The 22,276-nt window shown below is 44.1% G+C and overlaps 1 protein-coding gene across 5 annotated transcripts in view; it reads right to left on the bottom strand.

Annotated features, from left to right (window-relative positions):
- Positions 1–22,276, bottom strand: part of Mak (male germ cell associated kinase) — a 46,694-nt gene that overhangs the window by 5,547 nt on the left and 18,871 nt on the right. For all 5 annotated transcript variants that reach the window (XM_021180902.2, XM_021180903.2, XM_021180907.2 and 2 more), the window contains 8 exons: positions 21,872–21,951; positions 19,920–20,052; positions 17,907–18,078; positions 16,674–16,841; positions 14,636–14,947; positions 10,645–10,814; positions 8,389–8,537; positions 4,382–4,513 (listed from right to left, as the gene is read on the bottom strand). In XM_021180902.2, coding sequence (XP_021036561.1) covers positions 4,382–4,513; positions 8,389–8,537; positions 10,645–10,814; positions 14,636–14,947; positions 16,674–16,841; positions 17,907–18,078; positions 19,920–20,052; positions 21,872–21,951 — 1,316 coding nt within the window. The remainder of the gene's footprint in view (positions 1–4,381; positions 4,514–8,388; positions 8,538–10,644; positions 10,815–14,635; positions 14,948–16,673; positions 16,842–17,906; positions 18,079–19,919; positions 20,053–21,871; positions 21,952–22,276) is intronic.

Raw genomic sequence — 22,276 nt, forward strand, 5'->3', positions numbered from 1 at the left:
TGGGCCCCAGAACAGACCCCAAGGAGCATCAGCATCAAGAAAGGAAGGCGCAGAGCTCTGTGAGGGAGAAGATACTCGGGCAGGCACAGAAGCACAGCAAAGGAATGGCTAGGGAGGCGGAGAGATCTGACATGCTCAGCTCTGACCTTGGGGATATGGTTCCTAAGTGGGGAGCAGGACACAGCAGGAGCTGCTTCAGTGACTCCCAGACATGCTGGGACAAAGCCTAGTAAATGAGGAGGGGGTTATGGGATGGAAGCAGAGGCTCCCCACAAGCCATAAGCAAGCCATAAGCAAACCTCACTATTGGGGGCAAGGCAGGCTTGTTAGTGAGAGTGCACAGGGCTCTGGGTGCCTTTGCGAGTTTTCAAACCCATCCTGTTTTTGTCAGCGGACAGTTAGGGATGAAGTGTACTTTCCACCGGTTCCTTCTCTCCCCTGGGGCTAAGGACAAATGCTTGCTCGCTCTTGAAACAACAAAGGTGAGAGTAGCATCATCACTAGACATTGGAGGATGTGGTATCCTGTAACGGTCACATCTGTGCAACTCTTAACACTAATGTATTTATGCAAGAACAGCGGCCTGCTCTGCTCTGACTGGCCTTCTCGCCTCAGTATTCACCGTGAATCATTAATCCACCTGTTACTTCAAAAGGCTAGTCTGAAACTATTTAGCTGAGGGTGGCCTTGAACTCCTGATTCTCCTGCTTCTGGTCTCCTGGGTGCTGGGATTACAGGTGTGAGCCACCACACCTGGTTTATGCAGTGCTGGGACTTGAACCTGAGGCTTCATGTACACTAAACAGGCTGAGCCTCAAAAGTCTTGGAAAGAAGTTCAAAGTCGTGATCATATCCAGTGGCCACTTTAGAGTATCTTCTTCCTTGTTCCACCTTCTCTTCTCCATGGTAAACGCAGTAACTACTGAAGGACAGAAGTGCTAGGCATAGCTATGATAACTCTGTCATTTCTACTATTAGTTCTCTCACCCTATAGATAGAAACTGGCTTAAATAAGTAAAGGTATTAGAGGTTGGTTATTCACTAGGCAGCTGTAGATATGATGCTGTCCTATTGCCAAATGACTTCACTAAGAATAAAAGGAACTGGCAATCACGTCCAATGATTTTGGCTTATTCCTTGAGGTGCTTGTTTGCTGCAGAGTTTTAGGCTGAAAGCTGGTCGTTGGCTTTGATGTGGAAACCACTAACGTCGCTCCCCCAGAAAATACACCACTGCCTTTAATATCGGCTTTCATTTCAGTGACTGGGAATATGTAAGACAGGAGCATCAGATTTTTGTTTTCTCAAAATCCTAGGAATATTGATCACAAAGCAAGAACCGATTCCTTACTTTCCGTAGAATGTTTTGTTTGTGTGTATGATTTCTAGAAGTTGTCATAACTAATTCACAGCATAATTATGAAGATAGGCGTAGAACATTTCCCAAGGAAGGAAGGACAGTGCTATAGATTGCCATGAAAAGTCGCTCTTCCCACCAGCCCTGCCTTGACTCCAAAGCAGGTCACCCTGGCCTTCAGTGAGAGGACTGAGGCTGAGGCTGGGAAGAGAACGAGTGAGCCAACGCAAGCAGCTCCTTTCCAGAGCCCAGACTTTACCTTGTGGGTCCTCTAGCTGCTCGGCAGACTTCCCAGTGCATGACAGGTTTTCAATCGGTTTAATTATGCTGTCTTCTAAAAGAAGGCACGTGAGAGGCAGAGCCGCAGGGAGAGTGTTAGGGTCGGGCAGAGGGGAGAGGAGTTAGATGGTTAGTAGAAAGATCCAGAAGGAGCTCTACAATGAGAAATGTCTCCAGGTGTTGGCACAGCTTCCCTGTCATGCTGACTGTAAGTTACAACACTTAAAGCTATGGTGCTGCCATTTGAACCAGTCTGCATAACTGGCGACCTCTGGGAGTATTATCTAGAAACAGCTGAGACAAAATGAACAGATTACGGAAGTGTAGTTTGGTGCTCCAGTCTTGGTAAATGGGCAAGCTGAGTTCTCAGAGGGGTTGAAGAACTTGTGTGAAGTCTATACGCTAAGCCAGGTGGTGGTGGCGGCACACGCCTTTAATCCCAGCACTCGGGAGGCAGAGGCAGGTGGATTTCTGAGTTCAAGGCCAGCCTGGTCTACAGAGTGAGTTCCAGGATAGCCAGGGCTGTACAGAGAAACCCTGTCTGGAAAAACAAACAAACAAGCAAGCTATTTATTGCCCACTTCTAGTATCTGACCTTACATCCTTTGCATTTAACAAAACCCATAAAATGTATTCTTATCAGATCGCAAGTGTCGACCAACCCAACAGCTAAGATGTGATGAGACCTATTGCAGAGCCATCTCTCACCTCCCAAGACACACACACACACACACACACACACACACACGCACGCACGCACACTGTGGTCCCTCCAATGCACTTGACAAATGCCTTGAAGTATGAATTTTTTCCCCATAATTGATAAACCTCATGTACCCACTTTTAGCTTGGAATGTGTTACCAGGCAACCTGAATTCCCAGCCATGGTTACTCATACATGGCTCAAGAATAAGCTCCTCCCTACTGCGTTTAGAGTGAGAGTTGGGTTTTATACGAGCAAATCCAGGATGTGGACATGGTGTCAGAGAGCTTACTGGATGGCACATGCACTGTAACTGCCACCACCAAGTCCGTCCAACCCAGTACTCACATTTTTAATAACTTAATGCTTCACACAGTTCTCAACTGAAATCTAAAATTTTTCATCATCATTATAGATGTTATAAAACTAATTTATCGACAAATTTTGGAGCTGTGACAAAAGGATGGACCATCTAGTGATTGCCATATGCAGGGATCCATCCCATAATCAGCTTCCAAACGCTGACACCATTGCATACACTAGCAAGATTTTGCTGAAAGGACCCAGATATAGCTGTCTCTTGTGAGACTATGCTGGGGCCTGGCAAACACAGAAGTGGATGCTCACAGTAAGATATTGGATGGATCACACGGCCCCCAATGGAGGAGCTAGAGAAANTACCCAAGGAGCTTAAGGGAACTGCAACCCTATAGGTGGAACAACAATATGAACTAACCAGTACCCCGGAGCTCTTGTTTCTAGCTGCATATGTATCAAAAGATGGCCTAGTCGGCCATCACTGCAAAGAGAGGCCCATTGGACTTGCAAACTTTATATGCCGCAGTACAGGGGAACCCTAGGGCCAAAAAGGGGGAGTGGGTGGGTAGGGGGTTGGGGGGGGGGGTATGGGGGACTTTTGGGATAGCATTGAAAATGTAAACGAGGAAAATACCTAATAAAAAATAAATTTAAAAAAAAAACAAAAAACCCCCTAATTTATCTGTCTTTTCAATGGGATCTGAATGTCATTATGAGTAAGAGTCTGTCAGTGTGGGTGGAAGAGCACATGAACTAGCACCTTTACATGGGTGAACATTTCACATTCATCCCTTACCCCTACATTATACTCAAACTCCCAAATTTTATGCAAATAGAACTTAAGGCTTAAAACTATAAACCCATCACTCAAAAACTGTGTCTGTTAGGGAAAGAAATGTAGGTTTCTGTAACCACAGTAAGTACGATTTCCAATATTACTAACTTATCATGATTCGTTGCATGTGACTAATAAAAAGGATAAATATTATACATTTTGATTACCAGGCATGGAAGGTAGGTATTGTTGGGAGCACAGTCTAACGGGGTGAGTCCTGTCAAGCTGTCTATGTGCCAGCCGGTGAGTGTTTGGCACAGGAGTTTCTGAGGCTCAGCTAGAGTGTTCTTGTTTTGACTTCCATTTGTGTAGACAGAAGCCTGGGAAACCGTTATCAATGTGACTACTTGCCTGAGAATTATTTTCTTACTATTCTCTGCACACGCATGTAGTAATTTATGACAACCCTTTTGAATTTACTGTCAGCACACAGTTCAATGAGATCCTCTTTTAGTCTTCTAAATGCTAAACCCTGGAAATCCCTTGACTTTGTGGTATGAGTTAATGCAGCCTTTGCGTGTAGCCCATGTTGGCCTGAAACGCTTGGTCTTTCCAGCAGCTCTCAATGTATCCAACGGTCCCTTTGACTGACACCTTGGGCAAGTTTATGCTTGGAGTCAACTTAGTGAATGAGAAGTCCTTTATGCTTGGGAGGTGGGAAAACTGAAGGTAGGCTTTCTAAGAAGGCAGAGCCACTTAGGAAGGACCTTGGTGGCAGATGAGGGGCTGACAAACTGAAAAATATCTGTGCTCAAGAATTTTTTTCAGATAATTTTTGTGGGATCCATGTCTCCTCTAGGGCCACACAGATCTCCACAGGATGACATGCCGGTGGTATATTTACAACCAAACATCAGACAACTGATAGGTAGGTGACTGGAATCTGTTACCTGCGTTACTCCTCTTGAAGGAAAGGTCCGCCCCCATGGATCCCAGCGACTTAGGAAATAGCTGATTATTCCAAGAGTGTGAATTTATATCCTTGCCTCCAGCTACCAAAGACACATTCTTGGGGTTCACACCTGAGAGGAACAAAGCAGTAGAGTATGAACTTGAGCTTGAGGGAAGATGCATGCTTCCATGCAGCCTAGATATACTTACATATATACATTATATACATACATACATACATACATAATACATACATACATACAGAGAGAGAGAGAGAGAGAGAGAGAGAATGGCACCCTAAGTTGGTCCTGGGCTCCACATGTGCACACACAGGCACCTGCACCTGCACCTGCACATACATGGACATACATCATACATACAAAAGGAAAGGTGAGGGAGAAAGATTGGGAAGCTACACTGTAGTGCACATGGTGTCCATAAGTGTTGTTCAATAAAGAAGAGCTTATGAATATTCTAATTATTTGGTTAATGCAGCCATGGCAACTATCTTAAATGGGTATTTTTGGGGTCTTAAAGTTTTTCTATTTATAAAGGCAGGCATATATTATAAAGGCAGAACTTGGGTGGCACAGGCAGGTAGATCGCTGTAAGTTTTGGGCTAGACTAGTCTACAAAGCAAATTCTACGACACCTATGGCTACACAGAGAAACCAAAAACAAACAAAGAACCCTTCTATTTATATATTTAAATATTTTAACAAAAAAAATGGCACTCTGATTAAACTGCATTTTATACCTTATAGGATACCTTGAATCATCTAGAACTTTACTCTAGATTTCAGGGGGAAAAACCCATGTTTTTGTTTGTTTGGTTTTTTTTTTTCCTTTTATTTTTGGTATTATAATGGAACTGTGTGTGTGTGTGTGTGTGTGTGTGTGTGTTTGGCATATAATGGAATGGTTTCTCTCTATTCAAATCCTCCAATATTCCCTCCTTTACTCTTTCAAATTCATGACCTCTTTCTCACTGTTAATTGTTGCATGCACATATATACACGTGAGCATGTGTGTGTTCCACACTCTCAGGCTGCATACTGTTACTCCTATGTATGTATGTGGGCCTGATCATTTGGTATGGCATAACCAGTTGGTGTACTTTTCCCTGAAGAAGGCCATTTCTCCCCTCTCAACAATCCTCAGTCGCCTTAGTTCTTTGGTTGAGGCCTCAAGGTTGTCTGCCTGACCCCCTGACCCACTTTTGGCATGTCTGTGGATGGCTTTGCTCAGCTCATGATTAGGCAGCCATGCTGGTGAGACTTTATGGATGGGTGTAGCTTCTGACATTCCTAGGAGACCCCTTGGTGCTCTGCCTCTTACAGTCCTTCCGCCCCCTCTTCCACAATGTCTCCTGAGCTTTAGGTGTGGGAGTTGTGTTGTAGATGTAGCCACTGGAACTGGGCTCCACATCTGTGAATTTTGATTGGATGTGGCTTTCTGTAATTTTTTACAATGGTCTCTGTCTATTCCAAAGAGAAGTTTCCTTGAGGACAGCACACTTATCTGGGGGTATAAGGACAAACTCGTAGAGTGTAATTAGAGATAATGCTGGTTTAGAAAAGTGGGGATTTTAGGTTCTCCTCCATGACTTCACTAGCCCTGGGCAGGTATTTTCCCTAAAGTGAATATATCCACAATTCTTCAATTAACTATTTTAATTCAAGTTTCTAAGACAAATATTCCAGGAAACAGGTTCATCCTAGAATTGTAAATTATGAGTGGATGGGCCTCCATTGGACATCATTTGCCAACTAGGGAGAGGCAGACATGCAGTTTGACATGTAATGCTACATTGTTACATACCGATTTCTTGCCTCAGCAATGTTTTTAAGAAGTTAGTTAGCAAACACTGACTGTGTATATACCATGTGCCAGTGCATGAGGGAGGGTGGAGAACATGACAGACCAGTTCTGCTCTTTTGGCTCTTTCGATCTAATACAGAGGGTGACACTTATAATTCATTGGATATTTAGTAGTGCCAAACTGCTTAGAAAAATATGGTCAATAACAGAAGCAACGGAGTCTTTCTCTTGAAAAAAACAAAAAAAAAACCAATTTGGGGCTACTCAGCAAGAACAGAGTGGCTGGGTGGCAGTGGGGAGCAGGTTCTGTGGTCATTTGTGAAAATGGAGCCAAAGGGGCTAACTCAGGAATTTCAAAGGGCAGCAAGGAGGATGGTAAGGGCTCCACTGAGCACGATCTGTAAAGTGCTGTGGAACGAGTCGTTCTGATGTCCAGCAGTGGTGACACTGGTTCCTGAATGGAGTCCTGGTTTTAGGGTGAGACCAGCAGGCACCACCGAGAGACTGAGCGGCTATTAGTGGTTCTCACTACATCTTTATCTGCAGCCGATACCTTGCAGTAATTAAGTGCTTAAGGCTTATAGGGGGGGTCAGGTGACCATGGCCCCATTATGAGCAATACACAGACCCTCGAGGCCTGACTGTAAGTGCATATGCTGATCTGTGGCAGGTCACACCTACAACACTTGCATCTCTTTCCCTGAAGGCCATTGCTAGAGATCTATTAATCCTTGTATAATACCTGGCTTTCTTGCAAACATATGATATCCATATGACCCCTATAATCCTGAGGGTTGATCTAAGACTTCTCATATACTTGGCTTTAGGGTTAAAAAGTAGGTTCTCCATGTATTATTCTTTCTTATTCCTATGATATTCAATTTTAAGAATAGTTATGGAAGTCAGGCATAGCATGAATTTAACCCCAGCACTCAGGAGACAGAGGCAGGTGGATCTCTTGAGTGTGAGGCTGGCACGGTCTACAGAGGGAGTTTCAGGACATTTGGGGGATACATGGAGAACCTCTGTATTAAAAACAAAACAAAACAAAAAATCATGAGTCAATATAAGCAGCAACAACACCTTTCTCTTGTATTCATTGTTTGCTAATTCAGAGTTGCTGGTTCATAACCCATAATCAATAAATGTTTGCCCAAATGCCTCAACTTAGGCCAGCCTCATCCAGCTTGAGGGAAGATCCAGGCTCAGGTTTAGTCAGAAACAATTCTTTTGCCACTTCGAGTCCAGTTTTCAGATCTCATTTACAGCCATACTACCCAGGTGAGGTAACCTGTGGAGTCTGTTAGGTCTGACAGAGGCTTGACAGAGGTCCTTAAAAGCCATATTGGGAAGTGGATCCATGAAAATGGGGGTGGCTGAGCTCCATCAGAGGACAGGGACCCTTTCACACATGGGACAAATGAAATACCAGTTTGCTAAACTTCAGTCATTCAAATGTTCTTTCTACTGTTTTCAGCAGTATTCACCGTGGGTCTGTGTTCTGGCACGGCTGTCACCTCCGTACTCTTGCTGTCAGCCTGAGGTGCTCACAGGTTCAGCGCCAAGCTTTACGAAGCTGCTGGTGCCTAAAGATTCCCAGCATGCTCCATTCTAAGGCAGAAACCTCCATGCTTCCTTCCAGCTCCTCTCACTTCCTTCACCATCATCCCCTCCTCACCCCTCCTCTCTCGAATCATCAGTGTCTACATCTGCATGGGATCACTTCCACCTTCGTGCAAACCCACTAATTCCTCTCCTTCCGCATCTTCACCTAGGCTCACCTATCAGTATATATATATATATATATATATATATATATATATATATATATATATATATATATATATATATATATTATACTTGTAATAGGGTGCCCAGTTGCTTTAATTAAATTGAGCATGTAATAAACCACATCTTTGGCCAGGCTTTGGGGAAGCAGAATTATCATCCTTATGGCAACAGGCACAGCTGCTAAAGAATCCTGGGACTCTGTTTTTTCCTTCCTTGTTGCCCTATTTTATAGATACCAAGGCCCTTTATTCTGCCCTAGCAATACTCTGGTTAGCAGCACACATTTGTTGTCTTGAACCAGGGTATCAAATGGCTCAGGCTGGCCCGGAATTCCCAGTTCCCCTGCTCCCCCCTTCTGATTATTGGGATTCAGTGGTAAATCTTCTTTACTTACCTGGAAGGTATCTTGACTGTTTCAAATAGTACTGCTTAGCCGTTGAAGCAGTTGACAAGTTTGGATCAGATTTTAAGGAAACAGATGCATGTAAATTCCTATTTTCCCCCTTAAAGTGATTGGAGACTGGGAGTCCTGAATCTGGAAACCTTGGAGGCCAACAAAAGCACCAATCAATGCAGGAAAATCATCTGTCTCCCCTCCCCCCCCCCGCCCCGCCCATCTCCTTCAGTGCTTCAAACAAGTTGATGGAAAACCATGAGTCCTTTAGTTGTTGGGATTGCTGAATGATAACGTCTACCATATCCCTGCCAGCACAGCGAGTCATTTCTGACATCAGACAGGTTGCGGCAGAACCTCTATAGCAGTTTATGGGCCTGTAATCCAATTTGCCTCTTCTGGCATTGCTGCAGTCATGGATTCACAATGCTGGAGGACTGGACGGCAGCCATAGCCATCTCTACCTGTTGCTAAAGTCATTTCTATCTAAGAAGGATCTTTTGGGCAGGACTCTGGCTGCCCGCTCTGAGGTAGCGCTTGATACAGGCAGCAGTGTTTACTGGGGATGGGTCACCATTTCTGGCTTCTTGCCCTTCCTCTTATTGTGCTATAGTTTTACCAATCATGGAAGTTCTACTCAGGGCCTGCCGTCCACCTACTTCTCTCCCTGAGGACTGAGCCAGGCTCCTGGACATACAAGAGAAACACTCTACACGGAGCCACACCTCCAGCTCCTTTTTCATTCAGAGAAAAGATGTCCCTTAAGTTGCCCAGGTTGGTACTGAACTTGTGGTCCTTAATCCTCTGAAGTAGCTGAAATTACATTGTGGGCTACATGGATACTCTGTGTGTATGTGTGTGTGTTGTTATTATAGCTGTTATTATTTTGCGATGTGGCTTTTTGAACTCACTATGTACATAAGTGGCCTTGAAGTTCTGATCTCTGATCCCCTTGTCCCATTTCCCAAGTTTTGGAATTACAGGCAAGTGTCACCATGCCTGGGTTTTTTGTTTATTTGTTTTGTTTTATTGTTGTTTATTGTTTTGTTCTGATTTTGTGGGGGTGGGTTTTTGGTTGTTTTGTTTCTTTTTTGAGACCAGATATCAACTGTATAATCCAGGCTGGCCTTAAACTTTTGTATCTTTCTCGGACTCCAAGCTAGCTGGGACTCTAGGTGTCAGCAGTATGTCCTCCAGGTTTGCTCCATAGAGGAAGGATGCGGAGGGAGCGCCAGCCAACAGAGCCTCTGGAGTTTCCCATGCCAGGGTTCTCAGTCCTCCATGTTTAGCACCTCAGAAGTATATCCAAGGACCACTCAAGACCTAGCATGGCGGAGTAGTGTGGGATTGAATGCGGTTCTTCCTAAGGTCAAGTGCTGTAGGGAAGAGAATGTTTGTGACTACACTGGGTAGAGCTAGAGACTGAGAGTGACACACCCATGTGCACCCCGGGCAGGCTCTACATGTCTTCAGAGGGAATGGCCCACCCCTGTGTGTTCTTGATAGGTTTTTTATTTGTTTTTATCTATCATTGGGTATACAATCTGTAAAGGGAAGTCGTCTGCACTACACAATGACAATGTCCCCTAGACTTGTGACCTGACTGTGCTTCTTACTTCTCTTCTGTTCCAGGGAGAAAAGTAAATCAAACTGTGCTCCCAAGATGGTCAACAAGATTCAGCTCATCCTCTTCAGAGCAGTCACAGCGGTGCTGCTGATGGCCGGACTCCCGAGAACAAGGCGTCGCTGGACGCTGAGCTTTCCAGGACAGGTTCCGAAAATGACTTTCAAATGTTTGAATAGACGGTGACCTAGTAATTAACTTTTAACGCCATCAGAGAAAACCACTAGCTTTGTATATGATGGGCTGCATTCTACATGCAGGGATGCAAACTGCAGGCAGGACTGGAGGTGACCACAACTCACAAGAGTGAGCTGGGTGTGGCTGGCGTGTATACTGTGGTCCCAGCCACTCAGGAGACACTGAGGGAGGACTACTCCAGCCTACAAGTTTGAGACCTGCCTGGGCAGCATAGCTAGAAATGCCTCAAAAACAACAACAGCAGCAATAAGACAAAGAGCAATATAAAGACTGAATAAGTACTTTGCTCTACACACGTCACTACTTTCTGGAGGTATGTATAAAGATTTCTGGGTTTTATAGAAGAAATAACTGATCCTTGTCATTGTATTTAATGGGTGAGGTAAAGTGGATGGGCCGTAAAACACATTTCCCTGGTGAATGTGCAACCTCACCGAAATGGAGACTCCTTCTTCTTCTTCTCCTTGCAGGCATCCATGCTCGGCTTCTTGGAGTGGGAGGCTCCTAAGTCGTCCTCAATGTCGTCACAGCTGTCTCCAGACTTGAAGACTGTCTGACCCCACCGTCTCCGGGCTCCCTTATGGCCCAGGGTGCTGACTGGATTCTGTGGTGAAAAACAAAGTCAGCCACCACTTAAATTACCTAAGATTCCCTTGAGCAATTACATTGGGCAGTAAGTTCTCAAGGGTCTTTCCCTGTACAGTCAGGTGTTACTTAATGACAGGACATGTTCTGAGCAATGCATCCATAGGTAACTGTCATTGGATGGACATCATAGAACGCACTTACAAGAACCTAAATGCTCTAGCTGACTAGTGTGGCTTTTGTTCATGGGCAGCAAACGTGGTCCACACGCTAATATACAGAATACCGTTAACTGTAGAGGGATGGTTACCATTTGTGTATCTAAACATATGTAAACATAGATGAGGTACTGTGAAGAGGCTGGGGACATAGGTTAGTGATGGGGCACAGAGGTAGCATGCACAAGAGCCTAGATCTGACCCAGCTACCCAGTACTTCCTCCCCCGGCTCCACCCCTAAACAGAGGAAAAGGCAGGGAGAACTTGAAGCAGCTAGCTACCTCCACAGTCAAAAATAGAAAGCGAATAAATATATGCACGCCTACAGGCTGCTCAGCTCCCATTCTCTTTTTAAAATATTGTACAGGACCCAAACCCAAAGACTAGTACCATTCAGTGTTGGGCTGTCTCTTCCTGCATCAATGAAATTGCTGAAGATAATTCTCTACGGAAATACCTGAAAGCCTACTGGCTCTAGGCAGTCGCCCATGGAGACTCCATTCCAGGTGACTCTGTTATGTCATACTGAGAGTTAAAACTAACCAGCACCGGGTACTTGTGGTCCAAGGTTCTGGGTTGGCCCCTCATAGGTAGAATCTAGAAAACTGAGACTTGGCTGTGAGCCTTGCTGCCCCTTTCCTCAAGTGGAAAAAGCCTATGGAGGACACTGAGATTGGCATGTCCCTGTGTCTTTCAAGCTTTCCTCTCTAAAGTGCACATGCCACCTTACAGCCAATGCATAAAAACCACTGTGGAGGGGATGGCACTAGAAGACAGGGACACCCTGGTATCTTCAGCTGCATGCTGAAGAGGGCTTATTCAGTGAGAAGGTCCAAGTGACCGCCAGGGCTTCCCGTTTGTGATGAAATATTCTACTGTTTAAGTCACAGGGGTCAGGCTTCTGTCATTACTGAATGTTATTCCAGCAGACATAAAGAGGGAAAGGGCATCAATGACTTTAAAGGTAGGGCCTCTGAAATGGCTGGCTGGGTTGAAAATCCTGACAACTCGAGTTCCATTCCAGGGATTGCAGGATGGGAAGAGAGAACGGGGTTCCTGTGGGTTGCCCTGGAAAATCCACATGAAGACCCTTCCCCATGGAAAAAACCCCACATGTACTATGGATTTTAAGATTTACGTCTAATTGTCATAGAACAGCATCCCTATTAACAGGAATAAGGAACAAGGAAGAAGCTGAGGCATAGGATAGACTGTGAGCTGGTTTCCTATAAGCTGATGAGAAGGTGGTATAGGCATGTGAACATAAAAGCAGTTCACAATAAGGAACAGAGCTTGGAAGGATGGCCAGCTGTGCTGTGGACTTGAGGATGGAGGAAGAACGGCTTAGGTATGCACAGAGCTGCTGACACTGGATGGGAATGGCAGGAAAGGACACCTGCCAACCTCTGCACCATCATATACTCTGTCAAGAGAAACACTTTGGCAAACAAACAGAATTAAGCATGGGATGAATAAGAACTAATGCTCTGGATGCATGGAGTCAGCGGAAGATGACGTTTTGCTAAGTGTGGGCCTTCCTCAGCTGGACTGCCCTTTAGCATGAAACTGAATGCAATCCCTGCTGAGCCAGGTCAGTACCTACAGAATGATCCTGCGAGTTTGGGAAGACCAGGAGGGGAGCAGGCAGATAACAAGTAATGCCTTTGAAATACAAAGCAAACATCTGTACTCCATGTCAATACTTTGTCATAGAACAAGGGCAAAGATTTGGGGGATTGGTAGCTCATATAAGCCATCATTTCTCATATCTATGACTCCATGCGATGTGGTAGGTAGTCCATGAGAGCACCAGTCAAACCAGTGTCATGGTTTTCATGATGCCCCCAACAATGCAATGATCAGAGGCCAGTGGAAGTGGATCAGTGCATAGTTAATAATTTATGAGTGATCAGCATATCAATGCCAATCTAGAAGGTTCTAGCTGCTGCCCAAGAGCACCCTGCTTTTTTCTGTTTATCATGAAGATATAGGAATAAAAACATAAAACTAAATAAACCCACAGATGTCAGGATTGTTAGACCCAGGAGAGAAAACCAGCGTTCAAGAATAAAAAATTTGCCAGGTAACAGGAGACCTTTAACTCTTTGAACCTTAGAGATGGACTAGGCAGGTAAAAGCATAGAATATGTGATCTGTTTAGTATCAAAACAGACTCAGAGAATTTCATGGCTAGCACACTCAACCCGGTTCTGGAATATGTTAGCTATATAAAGATGAGGGGCTGGATATTAGGTCCTATAACTTGGTGAGTACACCCAGGCTGAACACAGTGGGCAGTTCTTAATAAATATGAACAGTGTTCAGTAACTACGAATTTCCTTTCCTTTCTTTTCCCCTCAGTGTACACCAGCCTCCAATGGCCTTCTGAAGGGAGAAGAGTGGCCGTTTGGTTTGGGAAGCCATTCATCCTGCTTTGCCCTCCCTGGTGTGTGCTGTCTGTCTCTCGTTCAGGTAGTATCATTTCGAGTGGCCAGAAGAGTGAGGAGGAAAATTAGTGGCCTGTCAGAACAAGTTACTTGCAGAGCATATGATGGAGCTGGGGATGTTTTACCCAGAGAGTAGATTGTACAAGGGCTGCTTTGAAATACCTGTAGAGATCACACCTCCTTTCTGTTACACGCCTTAGAAACCATACTCTCCCTTCTGTCACATACTATAGAGAGCCACAGTCTCTAATATTCAGAGCTGGATGAAGACTCTTCTGGACCCTGGAGGCCATTCATTTATCCAGCAAATATTAAAAATCCACCCCATGGCAGACACCTTCTAGATTCTGGAGTTATGGTGATAAACCAAACAGACATATTTTTGACTTCTCAGAGCTTGCTCTCCAGTAGAAGGGGGAAATGTTAGGCAAGAACACAAGAAAGAGACAATGGCAGTATGTAAGGTTGGGCTTGGTATTAGTGGGAGTTGGTTTGGGGTGGGGGAGGCATACAAAGATGGGAAGAGTCTTTGGGGATGGATCGGGAATTAGATGCAGTGTTTGAAAGGAACTATGTGGGAGAAATCCAATATCAATCAATAGTCCGCCCTGAAAACATACACATAGAGTAACATCCTACAGACCACACAGGTTGAATTTATATATTGGGGAACATGCGCACGCACACACACACACACACCTATAATTAAAGAAAAAGACAAAAGACTAAGGGAGCTTTGAAGGGAGAGAAGTTCCAGAAGGAGAAAATAATGTGATAATATAATCTCAAAAAATTTAAATTACATTAAAATAATATTTCCAGTCTATTTGTGTTTATTATCAGTGAAAACCAGTGTGGAAATTTTTGGGGAAATCCTTAGTATTTAGGATTGGTACTCTAGAGTGTCCAATTCCTCCTGGGAATTCTTCAATGACACCTGCGGCATACGGATGTTACTCCTTTATTCTGGAAGTTTCTGCTCACCATCTTAAACTATTACCTCATCTCTTACCAAACAAACATCAACCAAAGAAAGCAGGGGCTTTGACCTGGGACAAGCGCCACACAGACTCCATTGTTAGAACTGCACCGGCAACCGGATGGGTGAGTCTCGGCCACTACTTACCCAGAGTGCACCAGTCCGTGTCATCTAAAGCATCGTCTTGGCTACTCACCACTGGGATGGTTTTGACGATACTTGGAAACATCGTTTGTGGTGGTTTCTGGTGACCCTGCTGCTTTGGGGGTGGGTGAGTCACTGCATTCTGTGGTGGCTGAATGGTCTGCAGTGGTTGGTGGCCTTGTTTTGGCTGGGGCTGCCCGGCAGGCTGATCAAGTATGTTTGGCAAAGGCTTAGGATCCCGTTCAGAGGAAGATGGCTTTGGCTCCAGAGGCTGCAGCTGCTTGTGTAAAGTCTGTTTTGTATCCAGATGGTGTGCAGAAGGGCCCAGTACCTGACCGACTTGGAAATATGGGTGTTTCAATGCCTGGAAAAGTATGGAAACACCATACAGAAGGTCACCTGAAGTTAATGCGAAGCTAATCAGAACGTTTCCAAGTTGAAATTGTGTGCATCCTTAACATAGGGCAAACCAATCACTATTAACAGTGGTCTTCTTGATGGGGAGTTCTGGGTATTGAACCTGTGGCCTCAGTCATGCTAACCTGCATTGACAAGTGCCAAGCATGTAGGATCTCTGTAGGATACCAGGTTGTGCAAAGCTGAGGACCTGTGGGCAGAAGACAAACCTCCCAGGAGAAAGTCTGAGAATGAAGTACACGTAAAAGAAGCACTCGGCTAAACCCAGTCGTGCACCGTCCCTGGGCTTTGTCTCATCCTGTTTTGAAATAAACTAACTTGTAATATTACTACAGGCAAGGTGAACAAATGGAGATTTTTTTTTTCTCTAGCCAAATTATAAACAACTCCATGTGGGTTCTAGGGCTTGACCTTGGGGGCATCCCCAAGTACCCTAAGCTTGCTGAGCCATCTCACTGGCCCCTTATGTTGCTTCATGGCTCCAGTTTCCTCATCATGATATAAAGTCTTTATACGTGCTGTTGGTCTTAATGACTTAGTTTTTAAGGAGCTATGCACAGTCTCTTGTGATTTCTTCCTATGCCGGGACTGTTGCTGTGTTACCTCTCGGGGTAACTGCTCCCCAGTCCCTGCTCTCTGCTTACCTGTTTCTGTTCAAATATGCCCGGATTCATCTTTCTCTTTTGTTTCTTGTAGCTGGTCTTTTTTATGGCTGTTGTTGTTTGTGTTTTTTTGTTTTTGTTTTTTTGTTTTTTTGTTTTTTTTTTACTTTATTTGGTTTTGATTTTTTAAAACAGGGTTTCTCTGGGTAGCCTTGCCTGTTCTGGAATTTACTCTGTAGACCAGGTTGGCCTCAAACTCACAAAGATCTGCCTGCCTCTGCCTCCCAAGTGCTAGGACTAAAGGTGTCCACCACGGCTGCCTGGTTTGTAGCTGGTCTTTAGAAAACACATATGCTATTTTATTTTGAATGAGGGGGGTTAAGTTTTACATGGAATTTATATTAAATGTAAATAATATAACACAATTTATCATCGTTGTTTGTTTGTTAAGCCTCTGGCAAACAGAGGGATAGCATTTTAAAGACCACAAAGTGCCACAATGCTACCCTCTTGTGGGAGTCAGAGGATAAACTCATACTGAAGTCTGAATTTCCTGATTCTTGTCCCAGGGAACAAGAATCTTAGCCCTCAACCTAAGAAGTCTACTATATGCCACCCAGACCAAGCGCGTGCCAGTCTTGAGGCATTACCCTTAGTGGTTGTGTCCTCTCTGGCTCGTTGGGATCACGTGGCACCATTATGCAGTGACTCTGTTTGCAATATGCCTCGCTCTTGTTTGTTGTACATAGTGGGTGTCTTGGGCTTAGCACTTACTGATCATGGAAAACACTGGTCTTTGTAGAATTGCAAAACTTTACAAATGTAGAGCTCAGAGGGATGGCTCAGTGGTTAAGGGCACTGGCTGCTCTTGTAGAAGACCTGGGCTTGGTTTCTGGGCTCTACATGGTGGCTCACAATCACCTATGGTTCCAATTTCAGGGGGATCTGATGCCACCTACTAGTTTGCTGGGTTCCTGTACACGCGTGGCACACATCCATACTTAGGCACATAAATAATTTGTAAAAACGCTCACACATTTAACACGCTGCCCCCGGGGTGAGCTGCCTGACCTGGCTTGCGGTTGGTCGCTTCTTTGGATCCCAGTTCAGCATCTCTGTCATGAGCTGGATGGCCTCGCTACTGGCATTGGGAATGAGAGTCTTTAGGTTGATGGGAATGCACTGGGGAAAGCGGAAGTTCATGGAGGACGCAAGCTGGTATCCTTCCGGCCAGTCACTCTGTTAAAGGACAGACACAGAGAGAAAGCTGGGTTTTATAATTGATGTAATAACTCAGGAATGACATGGATTCTTGTGGGAAAACTTCAATGTCGAGTCAGAAATAAATGTGAAGTAACAGATGTCTTAGAGAAAGGACATGAATCTGAGAGGGGATAAAAACGAAATAGCATAGCTATAAATTTCCTTTTTTTGGGGGGGGGGGTTCGAGACAGGGTTTCTCTGTATAGCCCTGGCTGTCCTAGAACTCACTCTGTAGGCCAGGCTGGCCTTGAACTCAGAAATCCGCCTGCCTCTGCCTCCTGAGTGCTGGGATTAAAGGTGTGTGCCACCACTGCCTGGCCTATGTAAATTTCAAAATAGCAGACTCCTGGCTTTCAGTCTCAGTGGCACCGTGGTGACAATAAGGACAAAGGATTTCCAAAGAGGCTGCTTCCCGTGAAGATTCCCATGACACATCAGAGCAAGTCCAACATTAAAACATTTGTGGGAAGAAGAGGAGAGTCAGCTTCATGCTTCAGCATCCACCTTCTCCTGCCAGCTGTAAGGCAGGCTCAGTTACACAGCTGTGCTTAGTAACTGCATCTTAGAAGGTACGGTCTACCCCAAAAGTAATGGCCATGAGGAGGTTCTCACAATTTAGGAGAGCAACTATCACAGCAGAGATATAAATGGAAAAAAAGCTAAGAAAAAAAAAATAAGGTCTAAGGCCCCAGGGGTTAATGAAAGGGACAGAGGGCATTCACAGAGCAAGCAGGAACGTCTTGGAATCACAAACATCAGCCCAAACTTAAACTCGAGGCGGACTGTCCCCTTAAATGTTTCTTAAAGGACAAGCAAACACCTTTCCCCCATTTGAATCTGGCTGGGGTGCTGACTCATTGCAATCTTTATTGCTCCCCAATAAAAATGTAATGTTTGTAAGAAAACGAGTAAAGTATAAAGGTATTTGAAACTGAAAATATCACACACCTTTGCTGAAGAAATAAAAAAATGCAAAAAGCAAAAATAGCAAGTGAGGGAACACTCAGAGAAGCCAGGCTACTGGGGCATCAGGATACTTACTTTCTTGGGAGTCCCTAACACTTGGCAGATTTTAAAGATCTCATCAACTTCACTTGTCCCTGGGAAAAGCGGTCTAAATGTATATAACTCGGCCATTATACTTCCCACGGCCCACACGTCAATGGGAGAGCTGTACACTGAAGACCTTAGTAAGACTTCAGGAGCCCGGTACCTGTGAAAGCAGAAAACAGTATAGAAAACGCTGTTCTGAGTGTGACATTACAGGGCAATGGACAGCAGGAGTCAAATGTTGGCCCACAGCTTCCAAGCAAGGCCCAAGGACAAAGCACCTTCTGTGTACCAGGGACGCTGGGTGAGACACCTACTTCCTGACTGCGGTTAGTGGGGCTGGCTAGAAATGTAGAGAAAATGTCCGTGTGGCTTGAGGTAGGTCTTCATATGGATAGTCGGGAAGGTAAGTGCCCTCTGAAATAGTCAGAAAGAGCCATGGACAAAGCCATCAGGTGTGTGAATGTATCCACATGCAGGTTAGGAAAGGAAAGATGGAGAGATTGTCCTTGTGCATGGGGTTTTTAACAAATCACATGGAAAATGTTCATGCTATCATTACACTTCCTCACATGGATACTACTATTTTTAATTTACAAGAGCAAAAGCAAGCAGCCCCTGCAACAGCCCTGCCCCCAACACTCACCAGCTCAAGCCATCTTCCTAAATATGACACAATTCCACTCTTTGTGTGTGTGTGTATTTCCAAGATAGGGTTCCTCGGTGTAGCTCTGGCTGCCCTGAAACTCACTGTGTAGACCAGGCTGACCTCGTGTACATATAGTGTTATCTGCATTCACTAACTTTTCAAATGCATACACTGCCTGGGACCCTGGTGTGTTCTGGTCTGCACGATGCCAGCAATGATGGCCGCTTGTGCTAGACAACAAATGCCAGTATTTTGTATATATTCATTGGCTTCTCTTGAGAAGCAGAAAAGTATGTTTTTTTTGTTTTTTAAACTAATATATTTTGTTTGATTTTGAAGACTATTGTTGGGATATTTCCTTCAAAAACCAGTACTCCTAATTTCAAGACTACTGTTACAAAGCATCACAACTTGAGGTGGTGCAGGCCCTCAATCCCAGCATTGGGGAGGCAGAGGCAGGCAGATCTCGGAGTTTGCAGCCAGTCTGTCTGCTCTACATAGTGAGTTCCAGGTCAGCCAGGGCTACACAGAAACCCTGTTTCTGGATATTTGTCTGTCTATCTCTCTATCTATCTATCTATCTCCCTTCTCCCTTTCTCTCCTCACTGATCCCAACATCCTATCTCTTCTCCATATATTATTTTGTTTATAATAATATATCACCATAAGATGTATGTATACACTTGATTTTACAAATATACATACAGGAAAATTCACTTAAGCCCACAACTTGCTAAACTTTCCACAAATAGGACACAATCATAGGTCCAACAGCCAGATCAAGAAATGCATGCTATGGGTACCTCAAAGGCTCATTCCATCACCACTGTGACATAAACTCACAGCTTTCCCTAGCCTTGCACTTTATACACATGACTGCATTCAGTAGAAGGTCTTTTTCAGTGTGGCCTCTCACTCTCAGCATGACCTCTGAGAAGTACCATGGTGCTGTATGCCATGGTAGACTGTCCCTTTATCCTGCTGAATAGCCCTCCCTTGGGTGGGATGCCCTAAGGGCAATTGGGACTGTGACATTGATTTTGGTAACTCATACCATCTAGCTTATTTGTGCCTTGGCTCTCATGGGGCAGAGACTTCTCTCTGCTTTGTTCTCTCTGCCTTGTGTTTCTAATGCCTACCCTAATGTTTAGCACATAGTAGGTCTTCAGTGTTATTGGAAGGTTGAGTGAATTATTTTTCCTTCTTTTGTTTCGTTAGTAGAATTCTTCACTAGCCAATTCTTCCCTCTCTGCAAAGAATATAAAATGTCTGCTTTTTTAAAAAATACCCAATATGGCCCCTCTGGAAAGATAATTAACTGGTTCAACATAGGAAAACTTTGACATAAATGTTACCATCTGGTAGACACATAGTCAGTATATGGTGGCTGTGATCTTAATTCTCTTGCAAGTCCAAAATCAGCAATCTTCACCAGCTCTGGGCCCATGCAGAGCAAGTTCTCAGGTTTCATGTCCCTGTGAAAAAAGCCTGTGCAAGCAAGAGAGGAAACCACACTAAATAATCATGTTTATTATCATCATCGTGCAACTCATTGCTTTATAGAAATATGACTAAGTCCTCCTATTAGCAGCACAGAGCTAGGGGAGGAAACACTTTCTGGGGAAGAAGAAAAGGGGTGTGGGAACTTGCTTGCAAAATAATTTAGGAGAAGGTTCACATGACATGTAAGATCATTAAAAATAACTGCTAATTTGACTTGTATTTTTAATTTTTGACTTCAGCGGGTGTGTACAAGGAATAGATACTGACACACTGTGACTGTCCCCTGGAATTTCTGCAACCATATGGAATTTGGATGTATTGTTATCACCACTGTGTGACAGACATGAAGGAAGAGACACAGATAGAAGCTTGGCTTCGGTCAATGTAGTTGGTCTCCTTACTGCTATTATTCTGCGGCTTAACACGAGATTCCCTGAGATTAATCACATATTTGAAAAGTTCATTGGACAAAAGAGCTCCATGCATTTGAACTAATCTCCTCATTTATTTAACAGTTCACTTTCCCCTGGTGGCTAAGTCTTTGAAAAAGCCAATAATGAAAGTGCTCATTATTACTGAGTCTATATAAAATAGATGGTCAGTTACAGAGGCTGGTGGGCGGCCCAGCAGGAATGGGGCAGGCTTCAGGAAACCAGGAAGTCTTTCCCTGTGAGTCAGCTTAAAGGGAATTCTTCCCTGAAGTGGGCTCAGGCACTGGCTTCTGAAGACCCCACCAAGGAGGAGAACTTTGGTTTGTACCAAAGGTCTTTTGTGGAGGTCTGAGACCCAGCCCTCTGGGTGTCAGCATTTTTAACCATTGCATACCTAGGTGCAGCAATACCATGACACAAACCTGCAAACCTTTCCCACTAAATACCCAAATGGCCAGTGATTCTAGCCAGACATTCAATAACACCAAGTGTTTCAGATGTCTGAGCTAATAATTATCTTCACTTGGTGGATATACAAAATCACATAAAATAAACCAGTAAGAGATTCATAGAAAACAAATACCAGCTTCCATTCTACTCAGAGAATAGATGTGCAAGCGCTAAGGACAACTGTAAGACAAGCACACATAGGCACTACACATTATTTAAATCCCTGTGAGCAGTCATGCTTGATCAAAGGCTTCTAATCCTTTCCAAAAGAAGTTTGAAGGGGAGACTGTCATTGAGAGAACAGAAAGGAAACAGGTCCAGAGGGGAAGCCTGGTCCAGAAAGCATCCCGCACACAGCCAAAAATAAAATAAAATAAAATAAAATAAAATAAAATAAAATAAAATAAAATAAAAATTCACAGCACCTTCTGCCCAAACAGAACAGCAGAATGCTGCAGAACAACAAAATCAGCTGTAACCTGAAACACCACTGCCCACTTCCAGCAGCACGAAAGTGCCAGCAACACTCAGGGTTTCTCCAAGATGGGGTCCCCTGCATCCCGGCATCATTACCACCATGGCTGCTGCTCTCTGTGCCATGCATCTGAGAAAACTGGTTACTTTCAACTTATTTCTAGAAAAAGAATTCGTTCCCTAACCTGCAGAAACCCTCATGAGTCAGACTTTGGTTTTTTGTTTTTGTTTTGTTAATGTTTCTCTAGTTGAGTTTAGGGGAGGGGTATGAGACTGGTGACCAAACTTCTAAAAGGTCTGTTACAGATAATGTACAATTATAAAAAATCATAATGTTTAGATGACAAAGTCAGACATAACTCAGCAGGAGACACAGTATTATTACTATGTGTGGTCTTGATGACACCCTATGGACATAGACAGGAAAATGAGACTGCCAAGAAACTCACCGTGTTTATGGATAAATGCCAGCCCCTGTAGTATTTGATACATAATATTTCTGATGACTGACTCAGGGAACAGTTTGTTTCTGGAAGAAATGAATAGTCTGTTAACCAAGCAAAGCTGAAGAAGGCCGATACTCCTGGTGCCCTCCCTGGTGGCTTCTATTGGCTAAATAATGAATAGAGCTGCAGTGCTAACTGCTGTAGGTTTAAAGGTGAAAATAGTGATTTTCCTTGTTGTTTTGATGTTTCAGAAAAAAAACTCAAATCCAACAGCCAGTGCCTTATACAAATATTCAGGAGTTAAAAACCTACGCTGTAACAACATGATGTACTAACCAGAACCCCGGAGCTCTTGTCTCTAGCTGCATATGTATCGAAAGATGGCCTAGTCGGCCATCAATGGAAAGA

The sequence above is a fragment of the Mus caroli genome, chromosome 13, assembly GCF_900094665.2.
Source record: "Mus caroli chromosome 13, CAROLI_EIJ_v1.1, whole genome shotgun sequence".
Classification (NCBI taxonomy): Eukaryota; Metazoa; Chordata; class Mammalia; order Rodentia; family Muridae; genus Mus; species Mus caroli.